Here is a 16,954-nt window from a genome sequence, read left to right on the forward strand (position 1 = left end):
GATAAAACACTGTAATACCAAAAGAATACCAATATGTGGTGTTCGACCATTGACAAATTCTGCAATTTTGCAATATCAAAACAATACCTTAAATTGGTATGATACCACATTTTGCTCTTGCATAATCCTAAAGACAAATTGAGAAAGTCCGATTGGTGTGCGACGCGTTTATGTGGTGTTCCAGGTTTCGTCGCGATTTATTCTGGTTAAAGTTGGAGTTTTCGCTGTAAAAATATGTCCATTCGTTTGCCTATAAAGTGTGTAACGCGGGAAGTGTGGAGTTTCAGTGTTGATGAGTGGTGGAATGCATTTTTTTGGCATTAAAATTGTGTCGTAAAAGCATGAAAATCAGCCATTTTGATTTATAAAGGCTGAGGATCAGAAAATCGACGAAGAGAGGCTTAAAGTGAGAGAGTGCTGGGGTGAGAATAGCGGTATGAGTGTTTGCGTGTGGTTTGCGAGAGGTTGGTCGCGAGATGACACCGGGAGCGACGAAGAGAAATCGATTAAACTGAGTGTGTGTGCTGGCAAAGGTGAAGAAGATTTAGCTCTCTAACGAGAGAATGAGTGTAAAGTCCAGCAGCGTGTGAGTGCAGCATAAAATAGCGAGAGAATTTATGTTGCTTTCGTTGTGTGCTTTCTTCGTGTTGGTGTAAAGATGTTGACTTGTGAGGAGCTGTGTATGAGACGGGACTCCAAGAGAACTAGAGCGGTGGCAGCAAATGATTTTTTATCCAGATCAACATAAATCCGGTGAGATCTTTCCTTTTTATTCTCTCTCTCACTCTCTTTAGACTATTTTGATCTTCTTGTGTATGAGTGACGTGGCTTTGTCTGACGTGATGCAAGAAAGGGGATGTTAGGGAGCGTTCTTTTATTAAGTAACGCGAAAAATAGATTTTTTGACCGGTTTGCTCAATGATCGGGACGTCGCGCTTTTTGTCGTCGGTACCGTTATCGTATCGCGTGTACGTCGTTTGTTTTATTTACGAGGATTTTTTTTATCGATCGTCGGTAGTTTATTTCGTATGTTCATCAATCACAGCGCGGGATCCAATCGGTAACAAGATATACTTCGCTAATATTTTTAGTTTAAATACAATTAGTAATAGAAAAATTACGTTTTTAAAATCGGTCAAACTCACAGGCAAATCGAATTGCATAAAATTATATATATATATTTTTGTTTGGTCTTATTTTTCCACAGCCGGCTGTCTAAAATAGGACCCTTTAGTCAATAATATCCAAAAAATAATAACATACAGTTGCCTCAACAGCAGCATCCAATGCCTTGCATTGAGAATAAGAACAAAATTCGTTAAAATCCAAAACGAAACTATTGGCACTACGCCCCCCGGGGCATGGCCTTCCTCTAACGTGGGATTTCTGCTCCAGCGCCTCTGACGAGACAGGAGAAACCGGGACCGACGTTTTACTTCACCATCCGATAGAAGCTCAGTGGATAAGGCGGGAATCGAACCCGCGTCTCATAGCATCATCGGGATCGGCAGCCGAAGCCGCTACCCCTGCGCCACGAGACCCACAATCCAATTAATAGTGAAATTTAAACGGGAACTATCTCAACAGCAGCATCCAATTGCTTGCCTTGAGAATAAAATTTCAATCCATTAAAAATTTAAATTTCAAAATTAAATAAACGGGTATTTTCTCGACAGCAGCATCCGATTGCTTGCCTTGAGATTAACATTTAATCCATCAAAATCATTTATGCCATTGGTCGTATCGCTAGCTTAGGGCGAATCCCAGACCTTTACCCTTCACAACTACCAACTCCACGCGACACTTACGCAACTTTGTTGTTTAAATTCAATCAAATTTGATCAAACGGTCAGTTTGATCGAGTTCCACAATAGGGTTGGGAAAAAGAGCCTGCGGTTTCGCTACCTTTTTCTAAGTAAGTTCAGCATCAACACTTCCCGTGCTCCTAATCCTTATTCCTGCCCCGGTGAATGGTGGAGATGGGAGCGGCCGGCAATGGATGGCTTTCATGGTGCTGCCTGTCCTGTTCGGGTAGAATTGGTTTTAATTCCCTTTAATCAATTTCTATGCAACCTGGGCTGGACACCATCACACATACATGACGAAATCCAGTCTGCAACCCGCTAACCATCTCCATGCGAATGCGAAAAAATGCGAAAATGCGAATGCATAATCCTAAAGACAAATTTTAAAGGGTCCAGGAATACCAAAATTTGGTATTGATACCAGAGAAAGGTATTATTACGCATTTCCCTTGTTATTTACCCATGCTCGGGTTAGGCCCACTAGGCCCACAAAAAGGGGTACGCTCAGTTTGTATGGGAGCTATCAACATGCTCCCGGGCTGGTATCGCCACAAGCTAGGGAAAGCGACCTGGAATGTTAACAATAACCTTAAAATGTTAACTTTAAGTTAACAAATAGTCACTAAATCCGCTTTGTAAATGTGGCCTCGATATTCTTCATCAATCATGGGAAAAAATATGTTACCCGAGCAGACGGAAATAACGCGGGAATAACATTATTTGATATTGGAAAATACTAGGCCAATAACATTTTATGTTATTTATAACAAGATTTGTTATTCGCCGTTATGATTTTTTTGTTATTGGATTGTTATTGTAATAACAGATTAATAACATTTTAAGTTATTCTTCGAACAAATCTTTGTTATTAATTTTTGTTATTTTAACAACTAATCCGATCATCCCAATAACAGTTGGCGGTATTCCTCCATAACAAGAAATGTTATTCCAAAGTTGTTCTGGCTTTCAACCGATAACAAATTTTGTTATGATAACATAAACTGTTATTCAACTCTTGTGCAAAAGATAATTCGAGAGTTTTTTTTGAAAAGGTCCTATAAGCTATTGTCTTTCATATGTTTATAGGACCTAATAAAAAAAAGTCGAGAATTGTTCAAGAAGAATCCATAACACTTTCTGTTATTTTAAGAGTATTTGTTATTGAAATGGCATGAATTTAGTTATTACCGTCTGTTCGGGTACTTAATTACTGACAGAAGTATCCATTAAAATATAAACCCTAATACTGAATATGTCTTTTAATTGTTTATTTCAGCTATGCAGCAAGTTACATCATCGAACGACAAACTAATAAACCTTTTGAGTCTCTGTATGAAGCTGGAAGAAATGGTCGTCTTGGTCAGAACTGCAGACAATTGTATTTAGAATGCAACGAAGTATGATGAATAATAATGTTGTAATAAATTGGTGCAAAATATCAAAAAAGTTCGTGTGCCTTAAAGATAATTTTTTATCAAAAAGTAAATGCTGTTGAATGATTATAAACACCTCAACCGTGTTGTTAAACATACAACTCTGGTGGATTTTTTGGAAACATTTCATCGCACAAATTTAATGGCATCCCAGTCAAATCAACCCGAGTTCTGATACGGAATCTAATTAGAATCGTACACAAATTCCGTTTCAAACGCAACAACCGGTTCGAACACGGAACGGGTTGTTGCGTTTGAAACGGAATTTGTGCACGATTCTAATTAGATTCCGTTTCAGAATTCGGGTTGAATTGACTGGGATATGTCAGGCTAACGCCCACCCAGTCAAATCAACCCGAATTCTGAAACGGAATCTAATTAGAATCGTATACAAATTCCGTTTCAAACGCAACAACCGGTTCGAACACATATATATATATATATATATATATATAAATATATATATATATATATATATATATATATATATATATATATATATATATATATATATATATATATTTTTTTTTTTTTTTCAAAAATTGATTGCGGTATATGCAGAGTAGTGTTGTTAATCTTACAAAATTGGTGGATTTTTTTGGAAACATTTCATCGCACAAATTTTATTACACATGTCAGGCCGACGTTTGGTGAAAAAGTGTCAATCCCTTTCAAACTTTTAACCGCACGCAGAAAAATAAGGCATATTTGAATCAACAAAACGATTTGTTGATTTGAAAATCAAGATTTTTGCTAAATCAACGCTAAACGTCAAAGCATTTTTTTTTTTCAAGACAACAAAACAGGCAAAACAATGTAAATGGGCCAAAGCCGAAGTGTAAACAAACAGTCTGTCCTGCTCGTTCCTATTGTAAACATCCACTGACGTAAGCAGGACAGACTGTTTGTTTACCCTTCGGCTTTGGCCCAATTACATTGTTTTGCCTGAAAAGATTTTTGTGGAATTGAGAAAACGCAAAATCGGCGTTGATTATATTCAACAAAAATTCAACAAACCTTGTACAGGCTGATTCTACCAAATATGTTTCTGCGTGCGACATGGCATGAGAAAAATCACCCACGAAACGTTTCAAGTAAATCCACTAATATATTCAGATTAACAATACGACTCCGGTAAATTCTTTGATACCACAGTTTTTGTGTGATTAATGTGGTAGATGAATTGGTAGATTTTTGACAGTTCGAATTATTTTAAGAAAATCTACCACGATCTACCACCCAGTCAAATCAATCCGAATTCTGAAACGGAATCTAATTAGAATCATACACAAATTCCGTTTGAAACGCAACAACCGATTCAGAATTCGGATTGAGTTAACTGGGCGAAATCAGTTTAGCAATACGGCTCTGGTAGAAATAATTGCTGTCAAAATGGTAAACTATGAAATAACCAGAGTTGTATTGTTAATTTAATTTTGGTTAACCACGGTGGATTTTCTTGAAATAATTCGAAATGTCAAAAATCCACCAGAGCTCTAGCATCCTATTGTTTTCAGATTTTCACAGGGTTTCACAAGCTTTAGATAGTCTTTTGATCTTTTATTGGATAAATATGTTTTGCAGGGTGGTCCAAATCCGGGCTTTCTCGGGGCTACCCCTGAAATTAAAGATTGACCCATCACTAGGCTAAACTCCAAATTTGAGCTCATTCTGAACACGGGAACCCCTCCCTCTAATCGCTTGAAATTTGTATGGAAAAAATCGTCAAAATGTATGGAGGAAAGCAACTGTTTCAGTTTTTTACACAATAAAAAATGTGTAAATGTGGAAGGTTGAATATTACTTCTTATATGATGTAATTTTACCTCAATTTAGACTGAAAAAGTGACATTACACCAGAAAAGTGGTAAAATTATGCGTTTTCAGATGTTTTATTAAACATTTTTTCGGACATAAAAGATGTACCCCTTCCCAGATGTAATATTACCATGATTTTTTTTACTGTGTACCTGTGGGAAACGCAATAGTTGTCCAATCTTTATCAATGTTCAGATGTTCATTAAATTTTGAACAACTTAACTAGAGACTATTGCGCCCTCTACCGGTAAAAAACTGAAACAGTTGCTTTTCTCAATACATTGTGACGATTTTTCCCATACGAATTTCAAGGAGTTAGAGGGAGGGGTTCCCTTGGACAGAATGAGCTCAAATTTGGAATTTAGGCTAGTGATGGGTCAATCTTTTATTTCAGGGGGTAGCCCCGAGAAAGTCCGGATTTGGACCACCCTAATGTATTTGTAAGGAATTTGAATAGAACAATTATTGATTATCAACTTTGAACTGAAGCAAATCCAGAAAACTATCCAAATAATCTTTCTAAAGTGAAAGTTATACATATGAAAAAAATCAGTTTGCAAAAGCTTTGGCTAAATCAAAGAAACAATTCCAGAGTTTTTTTTATAAAAAGGTCCTATAAGCTATTGTCTTTCATATGTTTATAGGACCAATTAAAAAAAAAACTCTGGAATTCAATTTAAAAAAGTTGTCATTATCACATTGAATGCTGTACAAATCCATATTCTACGAAAAAAAAACCGGACAAATATCCGGCCTGTTAAAAATCAGCGAAAAGGGTCAAAAATCCGTATGCTAAGGAAAAAAACCGTACAGTTGGTAGCCTTAGACATAACTAAACTTTTAGGCACCCTCCGCAAACGGCAGTACAAAGTTGCTGTCGGATCTTTTTCAGGATCTCTTCCGGAAAAGCCTCAGGAACAAATTTGTACGGTTTGACGTTTGCGAAGAGTGTCCAAAAATGTTGGATAATGTATTTAAGTCTGAAGTCAGGTTGGATCATCGTTCAAGCGTTTGACAAAAGAATAATGAACTGTTATATCTTAAAATAATTATTTATTACTAATTTTAACAAATCAAATACCGAATAAAACATGTTTGTTGGAAGCCGTTTAATATTTGAATAAATATATCCAAACAAACCAATTTCTTCATTGTATCGTTTAGAACCTAACACTGATGACAGCCCGCATAAAGATTTTTGATGAACTTGCAGTGAATTTTAATGTAACTAACTTACTGTTTAACTTTTCTTTTGTTGCCGCTACACCATTAGCTGCACGATTTTCCGCAAACAAGCTCGGTCCAGGAGGCAAAAAACTCCCAAATGCCTTTTTTGTAACGAATACAAATTTATTTGTAAAAAAAAAAGTGATCAATAAACATTGAATAGAAATCGCTGAAGCTTCATTCTTCTTCGGCCTTCCTCGCTTCTGGAAACCTTTCACTGGTTTCGGCGTCTTTTTTACAGCACTTATCGCAGTACAAGATAATGTTGAGAGTCTCGGGTAACGTCACATCACTAGCGTGCCCAGCTATTTGAGAGGTGATCCTCGCTCTTTTTGATCTCTCCCCGGCTCGCTTCTCATGTACTGTCCCCTTAACCCGAGCAGGGGTAAATAACACGGGAATACCAAATTTTGGTATTACTTGGGCAAATAACAGGGACCAAAATGTGCCCTTGGTTGCCCAGTAATAGATGGTAAAATACCATGAAATCATACCAAAGTCTTGTATGCACACTACGAAAAATACGTGTAATTTTCTGTTATATTAGATGCACATAACTGGAGCATCATATCAGACCTAAAGTCGCGTTGAATAAGACGTAAAATTACACGACCATCAATCATCTAAGGTCGTGTAATATTACATTTAATGTAGCTTCGGTGGATAATTTTTCTAATCGGAATGTTTAAATTCTTATTGGAATAAATAAAGCCTGTGAATACTGTCCAAAACTAAAGTTTTTTATTGTTACACTTCATAATTTAATGACACAACTCAAATCACAGCTCAAAATGGTTTTTGTTCTTCGATTTTCCGCCGGATTTTCGTTCTTGGGTTTTGTTCCACTTGACATCTTCACGCTTGCCATTTCCAATGAGTTGGCCACCCCACGGGAGATGGCATCAAGGTGGCACAACTGGAGAGAACTCACTACTTGCGCACTACGTTTTGATCCACTCCGGGAACATCCTCTTTGCTAGAACGAAAGTGTTCAGCCAAGAACATCACAAGCAGCGGCTTCCCGGAACAGTTCATCATGGATGTTTTGCCTAATGTTCCATGTTTCCACCCGCAACCTGCCAAAAAACGGGACGACAAAAAACATCAGCGATCTATTTCACCACTTTTAACATTCATAAACTTACCTTTTTCTTAAACGGTAGCAGGTTCTGGCCAGCAAAGGATCAAAATTGAAAATAGTTTCGCCCGAAAATGCTGCTGCAACAAAATTCTTAGCGACGTCGAGCATGGCGAATGTTTTGACAGTTCACCACGCGGACGAAAATGAGCATGAGCATGAGAGACCACCCATGGTTGTCCTTCTCCGTTGCTGAACAGGACCGTAATATCCTTGGTAATATCCCATCAGCACAACCGGTCACACGCTTCAACGATCAAATGATGTTTCCCTTATCAACAGCATGCATGAATGCGCTGAAAAGATAAAACATCACGATCATCAAAACTAGAGCCGGTGCGAATAGGAAACAGTCGTTGGCCACCAACGGCGCCCGCCATGTCAGTTTGTAGATCTCGAGGAGATGGGACGGGAATGTTAGTTAGCACAGGCTGCTACCAAGGGTGGGTTCTATACGATATCCACACCCCCGCGTGTGCCGGAAAACTATTTCTACTTGGGATTTTGTTAGTGGGGAAGGGTAATGGCCAGGATTCATCATAGAGGATGATGATGTGGCCCAATAATCAATAAATTTTGTTGAATAGGGTGATGTATTATGTATTCTCAAGGCAAACAATCGGACGATGCGGATGAGACCATTCCCGGTTATTTGGTGTTGAGTTTAGCATAAATGATTCAATCTTAGACAGCCGGCTGTGGAAAGATAGAATCAAAATTATGTGTGTTAAAAAGGTGAAATATTAAACTCAGCGTTATATATTTACGTAGAGTTGACCTGAGACTATTTATACTTTTAAATTATTATAAGATGAGCGACCAATTAATGACTGATGAGTTATGATGTTATCTGAAGGACTTGAACAATCGCGTTGAAACAATATTTGTCGCCACGATTCGCGGGAAACGAATGGTCGAATTGAATGATAATTTATATTTTGCTAACGCAATTTAAATCGAATCTTCCCGTGAAACAATTGCAAATCATAGAACAAAGATTCCCGGTTCCGAAAAACACGTTGCCGAGTAACCGCGAGGTCCCGCTACTCACAATCGAATCAAAAAATTCAAAAATGCGCGCTAATTGTCTATCCTAAATGTTAGCGTGTCTTTCGATAAACGATTCTATAGAAATGAGTTTTTTTACCGTGAAAATTTAACACATTGTTTGAAAAATAATTGCACAATTTACCCGACGCCGTACCTTCTGATCAACGATAATATAGGAAGGGCTTTTAAAATCACAAAATAATTAATGTAATCTTAATACATGAAAGACGCAACCGATTTAAAAAAAAATTACGAAGAATTTGTTCGCGTATTTTTATCACTAATTATGAAGTTAATCTGAAAAACCTGGAAATAAATTGATTAATATATATCAAGCTCATTCATACCAACTCTTACACACAACTTATTATACCAGTAAACTTATATAGTTTAAAAATAGTTAATCAAACATCAGATCATAGAAACATGAGATTTTGTATGCCATAAAAAAAAAATTCATTAAAATAGATGATTGTGGCCATAGTTAAAATCATTTAAAATATTAATAACAGTTTGCTAATTGATCAAAATTTAATAAACGAAAAGTTGTATGATTTCTGATATCATAGGCAGTTTAAAGTGATCCTGTGCCGTCGACTTTCTAAATTAAAGCATTCCACAGAAAGAGAGAAAAACGGAGTTCGTTTCGCGGTGCCTGTCCGTCGGGACGCATTTTTTCTTTTTCGCGTTCCGTTTTTGTCGATCGTCGTCGGTGTGTATTTCGGGTGAGTTCGTGCGTGTGTGTGTGAAGGTAAGGCTAGCTCTAGTTGTCACGATGACAGCAGAGCTGAGCCAGTTCGTTTCGCGGTGCCTGTCCGTCGGGACGCATTTTCATTCGCGTTCCGTTTTCGTCGATCGTCGTCGGTGTGTATTTCGGGTGAGTTCGTGCGTGTGTGTGTGTGAAGGTGCGGCTAGCTCTGGTTGTCACGATGACAGCAGAGCTGAGCCAGTTCGTTTCGCGGTGCCTGTCCGTCGGGACGCATTTTTATTCGCGTTCCGTTTTTGTCGATCGTCGTCGGTGTGTATTTCGGGTGAGTTCGTGCGTGTGTGTGTGAAGGTAAGGCTAGCTCTAGTTGTCACGATGACAGCAGAGCTGAGCCAGTTCGTTTCGCGGTGCCTGTCCGTCGGGACGCATTTTCATTCGCGTTCCGTTTTCGTCGATCGTCGTCGGTGTGTATTTCGGGTGAGTTCGTGCGTGTGTGTGTGTGAAGGTGCGGCTAGCTCTGGTTGTCACGATGACAGCAGAGCTGAGCCAGTTCGTTTCGCGGTGCCTGTCCGTCGGGACGCATTTTTTTTCGCGTTCCGTTTTCGTCCATCGTCGTCGGTGTGTTTTTCTCGTTAGTCTTGTATTTGATACACATCACAGTCGGATTTCTTTTTTCTATGATTTGCAATTGTTTCACGGGAAGATTCTTTTTAAATTGCGTTAGCAAAATATAAATTATCATTCAATTCGACCATTCGTTTCCCGCGAATCACGGCGACAAATATTGTTTCAACGCGATTGTTCAAACCCTTCAGATAACATCATAACTCATCAGTCATTAATTAGTCGCTCATCTTATAATAATTTAAAAGTATAAATAGTTTCAGGTCAACTCTACGTAAATATGTTACGTTGAGTTTAATATTTCACCTTTTAATCACAAATTATTTTGATCCTATCTTTCCACAGCCGGCTGTCTAAGATTGAATCATTTATGCTAAATTTAACACCAAATAACCGGGAATGGTCTCATCCGCATCATCCGATTGATTGCCTTGAGAATACATAATACATCACCCTATTCAACAAAATTCATTGATTATTGAGCCACATCATCATCTTCTATGATGAATCCTGGCCATTACCCTTTCCCACTAACAAAATCCCAAGTAGACGTAGTTTTCCGGCACACGCGGGGGTGTGGATATCGTATAGAACCCACCCTTGGTAGCAGCCTGTGCAAACTAACATTCCCGTCCCATCCCCTCGAGATCTACAAACTGACATGGCGGGCGCCGTTGGTGGCCAACGACTGTTTCCTATTCGCACCGGCTCTAGTTTTGATGATCGTGATGTTTTATCTTTTCAGCGCATTCATGCATGCTGTTGATAAGGGAAACATCATTTGATCGTTGAAGCGTGTGACCAGTTGTGCTGATGGGATATTACGGTCCTGTTCAGCAACGGAGAAGGACAACCATGGGTGGTCTCTCATGCTCATGCTCATGCTCATGCTCCACAGAAAGAGAGAAAAACGCAAAGTTGTAACAAACAACGCTCAGTTAATATCTGTTAATATTAGCAACCATGGACTTTAGAGGGTTAAGTAAGCCTACTTTGAAACAGCAGACCCACCCTGATCCAAACTGTCAATTTTTAAAACGCACACGCATACATGATTCATTCTCTGAGTTCACCACGCGGACGAAAATGTAACGGCTAAAGCGCGTGTAATCGGGTTTAATTTGATGTAAAATTACATCTGATTTGATGCTCCAATTATGTGCATCAAATAAAGCGTAATGTTGGGTTATATTACCTGTATTTTTAGGTTTCACGTGATGTAGAGGTGTACCAATGGGAATTTCATCAATTTACGTCATAATATACATAATTTTACATCGAAAGTACGATTACACGATTCAATAATAGATTAATTCAACGATTACGTCAAATGTAATAATCCAAATTTTTTAGTGTGTGTGGAAGGGCACAACAATACCAAACCATGTTATTCCAAGGGTAAAATAATACCTCAAAATAAAACCATTTCAATACCAAGTTGAGGTCTTCTGGATTTTTGGTTTAATTTTTAGGTATTCTTGCGCACTTGGATAATCAGAGATTGGTGCGCTGGAAGTGGGGACGCGAAGTCGTGATTATGCAGGTTAATTTTTTTGTGTGCTTTTGTGTCGCTATTCGTATGGGGTGAGTGATTGTGGTAATCGAATAATAGCATCATTGGTGCGCTGGAAGTGGGGACGCGAAGTCGTGATTATGCAGGTTAATTTTTTTGTGTGCTTTTGTGTCGCTGTTCGTATGGGGTGAGTGATTGTGGTAATCGAATAATAGCATCATTGGTGCGCTGGATGTGGGGACGCGAAGTCGTGATTATGCAGGTTAATTTTTTTGTGTGCTTTTGTGTCGCTGTTCGTATGGGGTGAGTGATTGTGGTAATCGAATAATAGCATCATTGGTGCGCTGGAAGTGGGGACGCGAAGTCGTGATTATGCAGGTTAATTTTTTTGTGTGCTTTTGTGTCGCTGTTCGTATGGGGTGAGTGATTGTGGTAATCGAATAATAGCATCATTGGTGCGCTGGATGTGGGGACGCGAAGTCGTGATTATGCAGGTTAATTTTTTTGTGTGCTTTTGTGTCGCTGTTCGTATGGGGTGAGTGATTGTGGTAATCGAATAATAGCATCATTGGTGCGCTGGAAGTGGGGACGCGAAGTCGTGATTATGCAGGTTAATTTTTTTGTGTGCTTTTGTGTCGCTGTTCGTATGGGGTGAGTGATTGTGGTAATCGAATAATAGCATCATTGGTGCGCTGGAAGTGGGGACACGAAGTCGTGATTATGCAGGTTAATTTTTTTGTGTGCTTTTGTGTCGCTATTCGTATGGGGTGAGTGATTGTGGTAATCGAATAATAGCATCATTGGTGCGCTGGAAGTGGGGACGCGAAGTCGTGATTATGCAGGTTAATTTTTTTGTGTGCTTTTGTGTCGCTGTTCGTATGGGGTGAGTGATTGTGGTAATCGAATAATAGCATCATTGGTGCGCTGGAAGTGGGGACGCGAAGTCGTGATTATGCAGGTTAATTTTTTTGTGTGCTTTTGTGTCGCTGTTCGTATGGGGTGAGTGATTGTGGTAATCGAATAATAGCATCATTGGTGCGCTGGAAGTGGGGACGCGAAGTCGTTATTATGCAGGTTAATTTTTTTGTGTGCTTTTGTGTCGCTGTTCGTATGGGGTGAGTGATTGTGGTAATCGAATAATAGCATCATTGGTGCGCTGGAAGTGGGGACGCGAAGTCGTGATTATGCAGGTTAATTTTTTTGTGTGCTTTTGTGTCGCTGTTCGTATGGGGTGAGTGATTGTGGTAATCGAATAATAGCATCATTGGTGCGCTGGAAGTGGGGACGCGAAGTCGTGATTATGCAGGTTAATTTTTTTGTGTGCTTTTGTGTCGCTATTCGTATGGGGTGAGTGATTGTGGTAATCGAATAATAGCATCATTGGTGCGCTGGAAGTGGGGACGCGAAGTCGTGATTATGCAGGTTAATTTTTTTGTGTGCTTTTGTGTCGCTGTTCGTATGGGGTGAGTGATTGTGGTAATCGAATAATAGCATCATTGGTGCGCTGGAAGTGGGGACGCGAAGTCGTGATTATGCAGGTTAATTTTTTTGTGTGCTTTTGTGTCGCTGTTCGTATGGGGTGAGTGATTGTGGTAATCGAATAATAGCATCATTGGTGCGCTGGAAGTGGGGACGCGAAGTCGTTATTATGCAGGTTAATTTTTTTGTGTGCTTTTGTGTCGCTGTTCGTATGGGGTGAGTGATTGTGGTAATCGAATAATAGCATCATTGGTGCGCTGGAAGTGGGGACGCGAAGTCGTGATTATGCAGGTTAATTTTTTTGTGTGCTTTTGTGTCGCTGTTCGTATGGGGTGAGTGATTGTGGTAATCGAATAATAGCATCATTGGTGCGCTGGAAGTGGGGACGCGAAGTCGTGATTATGCAGGTTAATTTTTTTGTGTGCTTTTGTGTCGCTGTTCGTATGGGGTGAGTGATTGTGGTAATCGAATAATAGCATCATTGGTGCGCTGGATGTGGGGACGCGAAGTCGTGATTATGCAGGTTAATTTTTTTGTGTGCTTTTGTGTCGCTGTTCGTATGGGGTGAGTGATTGTGGTAATCGAATAATAGCATCATTGGTGCGCTGGAAGTGGGGACGCGAAGTCGTGATTATGCAGGTTAATTTTTTTGTGTGCTTTTGTGTCGCTGTTCGTATGGGGTGAGTGATTGTGGTAATCGAATAATAGCATCATTGGTGCGCTGGATGTGGGGACGCGAAGTCGTGATTATGCAGGTTAATTTTTTTGTGTGCTTTTGTGTCGCTGTTCGTATGGGGTGAGTGATTGAGTCTATTCACGCCAGGTTACACATGACGCCATTTTGGATTTTTCCGGCGCCAATATTTAGAGAATAATTAGTGCTATTTAGTGCTCCAGAGGCAGATTTAGTGCTCTTCAAATTTCCATACAAACTCCTATACAAAATATTGACACTCACGCCAGGTTACACATGCCGCCATTTTGGATTTTTTTGGGGTCAATATTTAGAGAATAATTAGTGCTATTTAGTGCTCCAAGGGCAGATTTAGTGCTCTTCAAATTTCCATACAAACTCCCATACAAAATATTGACACTCACGCCAGGTTACACATGCCGCCATTTTGGATTTTTTTGGGGTCAAAATTTAGAGAAAAATTAGTGCTATTTAGTGCTCTAAGGGCAGATTTAGTGCTCTTCAAATTTCCATACAAACTTCCATACAAAATATTGACACTCACGCCAGGTTACACATGCCGCCATTTTGGATTTTTTTGGGGTCAATATTTAGAGAATAATTAGTGCTATTTAGTGCTCCAAGGGCAGATTTAGTGCTCTTCAAATTTCCATACAAACTCCCATACAAAATATTGACACTCACGCCAGGTTACACATGCCACCATTTTGGATTTTTTTGGGGTCAAAATTTAGAGAAAAATTAGTGCTATTTAGTGCTTCAAGGCCAGATTTAGTGCTATTTCAATTTCCATACAAACTCCCATACAAAATATTGACATTCACGCCTAGTTACACATGCAGCTATTTTGGTTTTTTTTGGGCCATTTTAATTTTTTTGGGTAAAAATTTAGAGAAAAATAAGTGCTATTAAATGCTCCAAGGGCAGATTAAGTGCTCTTCAAATTTCCATACAAACTCCCATACAAAATATTGACACTTACGCCAGGTTACACATGCCGCCATTTTGGATTTTTTTGGGGTCAAAATTTAGAGAAAAATTAGTGCTATTTAGTGCTCCAAGGGCAGATTTAGTGCTCTTCAAATTTCCATACAAACTCCCATACAAAATATTGATACTCACGCCAGGTTACACATGCCGCCATTTTGGATTTTTTTGGGGTCAATATTAAGAGAATAATTAGTGCTATTTAGTGCTCCAAGGGTAGATTTAGTGCTCTTCAAATTTCCATACAAACTCCCATACAAAATATTGACACTCACGCCAGGTTACACATACCGCCATTTTGGATTTTTTTGGGCCATTTTAATTTTTTTTGGGTAAAAATTTAGAGAAAAATAAGTGCTATTTAGTGCTCCAAGGGCAGATTTAGTGCTCTACAAATTTCCATACATACTACCATACAAAATTTTGACACTTACGCCAGGTTACACATGCCGCCATTTTTAATTTTTTTTTGGGTAAAAATTTAGAGAAAAATAAGTGCTATTAAATGCTCCAAGGGCAGATTAAGTGCTCTTCAAATTTCCATACAAACTCCCATACAAAATATTGACACTTACGCCAGGTTACACATGCCGCCATTTTGGATTTTTTTGGGGTCAAAATTTAGAGAATAATTAGTGCTATTTAGTGCTCCAAGGGCAGATTAAGTGCTCTTCAAATTTCCATACAAACTCCCATACAAAATATTGACACTCACGCCAGGTTACACATGCCGCCATTTTGGATTTTTTGAGGTCAGAATTTAGAGAAAAAATAGTGCTATTTAGTGCTCCAAGGGCAGATTTAGTGCTCTACAAATTTCCATACAAACTCCCATACAAAATATTGACACTCACGCCAGGTTACACATGCCGCCATTTTGGATTTTTTGAGGTCAGAATTTAGAGAAAAAATAGTGCTATTTAGTGCTCCAAGGGCAGATTTAGTGCTCTACAAATTTCCATACAAACTACCATACAAAATTTTGACTGGGTTACACATGGCATCATTTTGAATTTATTGGGATCAAAATTTAGAGAAAAAAGAGATCTATTGAGTGCTCCAAAGCAGAATAAGTGCTCTTAAATTTTCCTTACAAACTTCATGATAAATTTCTAAATAAAGTTTTATTTGGAAACTTTTAATTAGTTTCAATAAACAAAAAAACAATAATATTCAATAGCAGGTGATGAGCTGCAGGCATGCAATTCCAAATATACTTTGATTATGAACAAAATTAATATTTTTACTAGTATGCATTAGTGCTCTGGCTGGTGATAAGCAATAGACATGAATTTGAAAATATACTTTGATAATAATCAGTATTAATGATTTTTCAACTTGTATGAATTAGCGCTCTGACTGGTGATGAGCAATAGACAGAAAATTGAAAATATACTTTAATTATGACCTAAATTAATGATTTTTCAACTTGTTTGAATTAGTGCTCTAGCTGGTGATGAGCAATAGACATGAATTTGAAAATATACTTTGATAGTAACCAATATTAACGATTTTTCAACCTGTATGAATTAGTGCTCTGGCTGGTGATGAGCAATAGACAGAAAATTGAAAATATACTTTAATTATGACCTAAATTAATGATTTTTCAACTTGTATGAATTAGTGCTCTAGCTGGTGATGAGCAATAGACATGAATTTGAAAATATACTTTGATAATAACCAATATTAACGATTTTTCAACCTGTATGAATTAGTGCTCTGGCTGATTATGAGCAATAGACAGAAAATTGAAAATATACTTTAATTATGACCTAAATTAATGATTTTTCAACTTGTATGAATTAGCGCTCTGGCTGGTGATGAGCAATAGACATGAATTTTAAAATATACTTTGATAATAACCAGTATTAATGATTTTTCAACTTGTATGAATTAGTGCTCTGACTGGTGATGAGCAATAGACAGAAAATTGAAAATATACTTTAATTATGACCTAAATTAATGATTTTTCAACTTGTTTGAATAAGTGCTCTAGCTGGTGATGAGCAATAGACATGAATTTGAAAATATACTTTGATAGTAACCAATATTAACGATTTTTCAACCTGTATGAATTAGTGCTCTGGCTGGTGATGAGCAATAGACAGAAAATTGAAAATATACTTTAATTATGACCTAAATTAATGATTTTTCAACTTGTATGAATTAGTGCTCTGGCTGGTGATGAGCAATAGACTTGAATTTGAAAATATACTTTGATAATAACCAATATTAACGATTTTTCAACCTGTATGAATTAGTGCTCTGGCTGATTATGAGCAATAGACAGAAAATTGAAAATATACTTTAATTATGACCTAAATTAATGATTTTTCAACTTGTATGAATTAGTGCTCTGGCTGGTTATGAGCAATAGACAGAAAATTGAAAATATACTTTAATTATGACCTAAATTAACTACGCATACACCTTTTTTGCCATTTGACCAATATGATTTAAATTTTCGTGACGTTGCAACG

The 16,954-nt window shown here is 38.1% G+C and overlaps 1 protein-coding gene and 2 long non-coding RNA genes across 5 annotated transcripts in view; 1 reads left to right on the plus strand and 2 right to left on the minus strand.

The window, feature by feature from the left end:
* LOC120426166 (uncharacterized) overlaps positions 1-3,254 on the plus strand; it is a 62,974-nt gene extending 59,720 nt beyond the window's left edge. For all 3 annotated transcript variants that reach the window (XM_039590885.2, XM_039590887.2, XM_039590886.2), the window contains one exon: positions 3,082-3,254. In XM_039590885.2, the coding sequence (XP_039446819.1) occupies positions 3,082-3,208 (127 nt within the window). In that variant the 3' untranslated portion in view covers positions 3,209-3,254. The remainder of the gene's footprint in view (positions 1-3,081) is intronic.
* The window catches only part of LOC120426167 (uncharacterized), a 54,223-nt gene that overhangs the window by 17,165 nt on the left and 20,104 nt on the right, over positions 1-16,954 (minus strand). The gene's annotated exons all lie outside the window — the stretch shown is intronic.
* Positions 4,923-9,101, minus strand: LOC120426169 (uncharacterized). Its single transcript, XR_005606656.2, has 2 exons — positions 7,429-9,101; positions 4,923-7,359 (listed from the first exon to the last, which is right to left on the minus strand). It is a non-coding gene; the product is annotated as an uncharacterized LOC120426169 (long non-coding RNA).

This window comes from Culex pipiens, chromosome 1, assembly GCF_016801865.2.
Source record: "Culex pipiens pallens isolate TS chromosome 1, TS_CPP_V2, whole genome shotgun sequence".
Taxonomy (NCBI): Eukaryota; Metazoa; Arthropoda; class Insecta; order Diptera; family Culicidae; genus Culex; species Culex pipiens.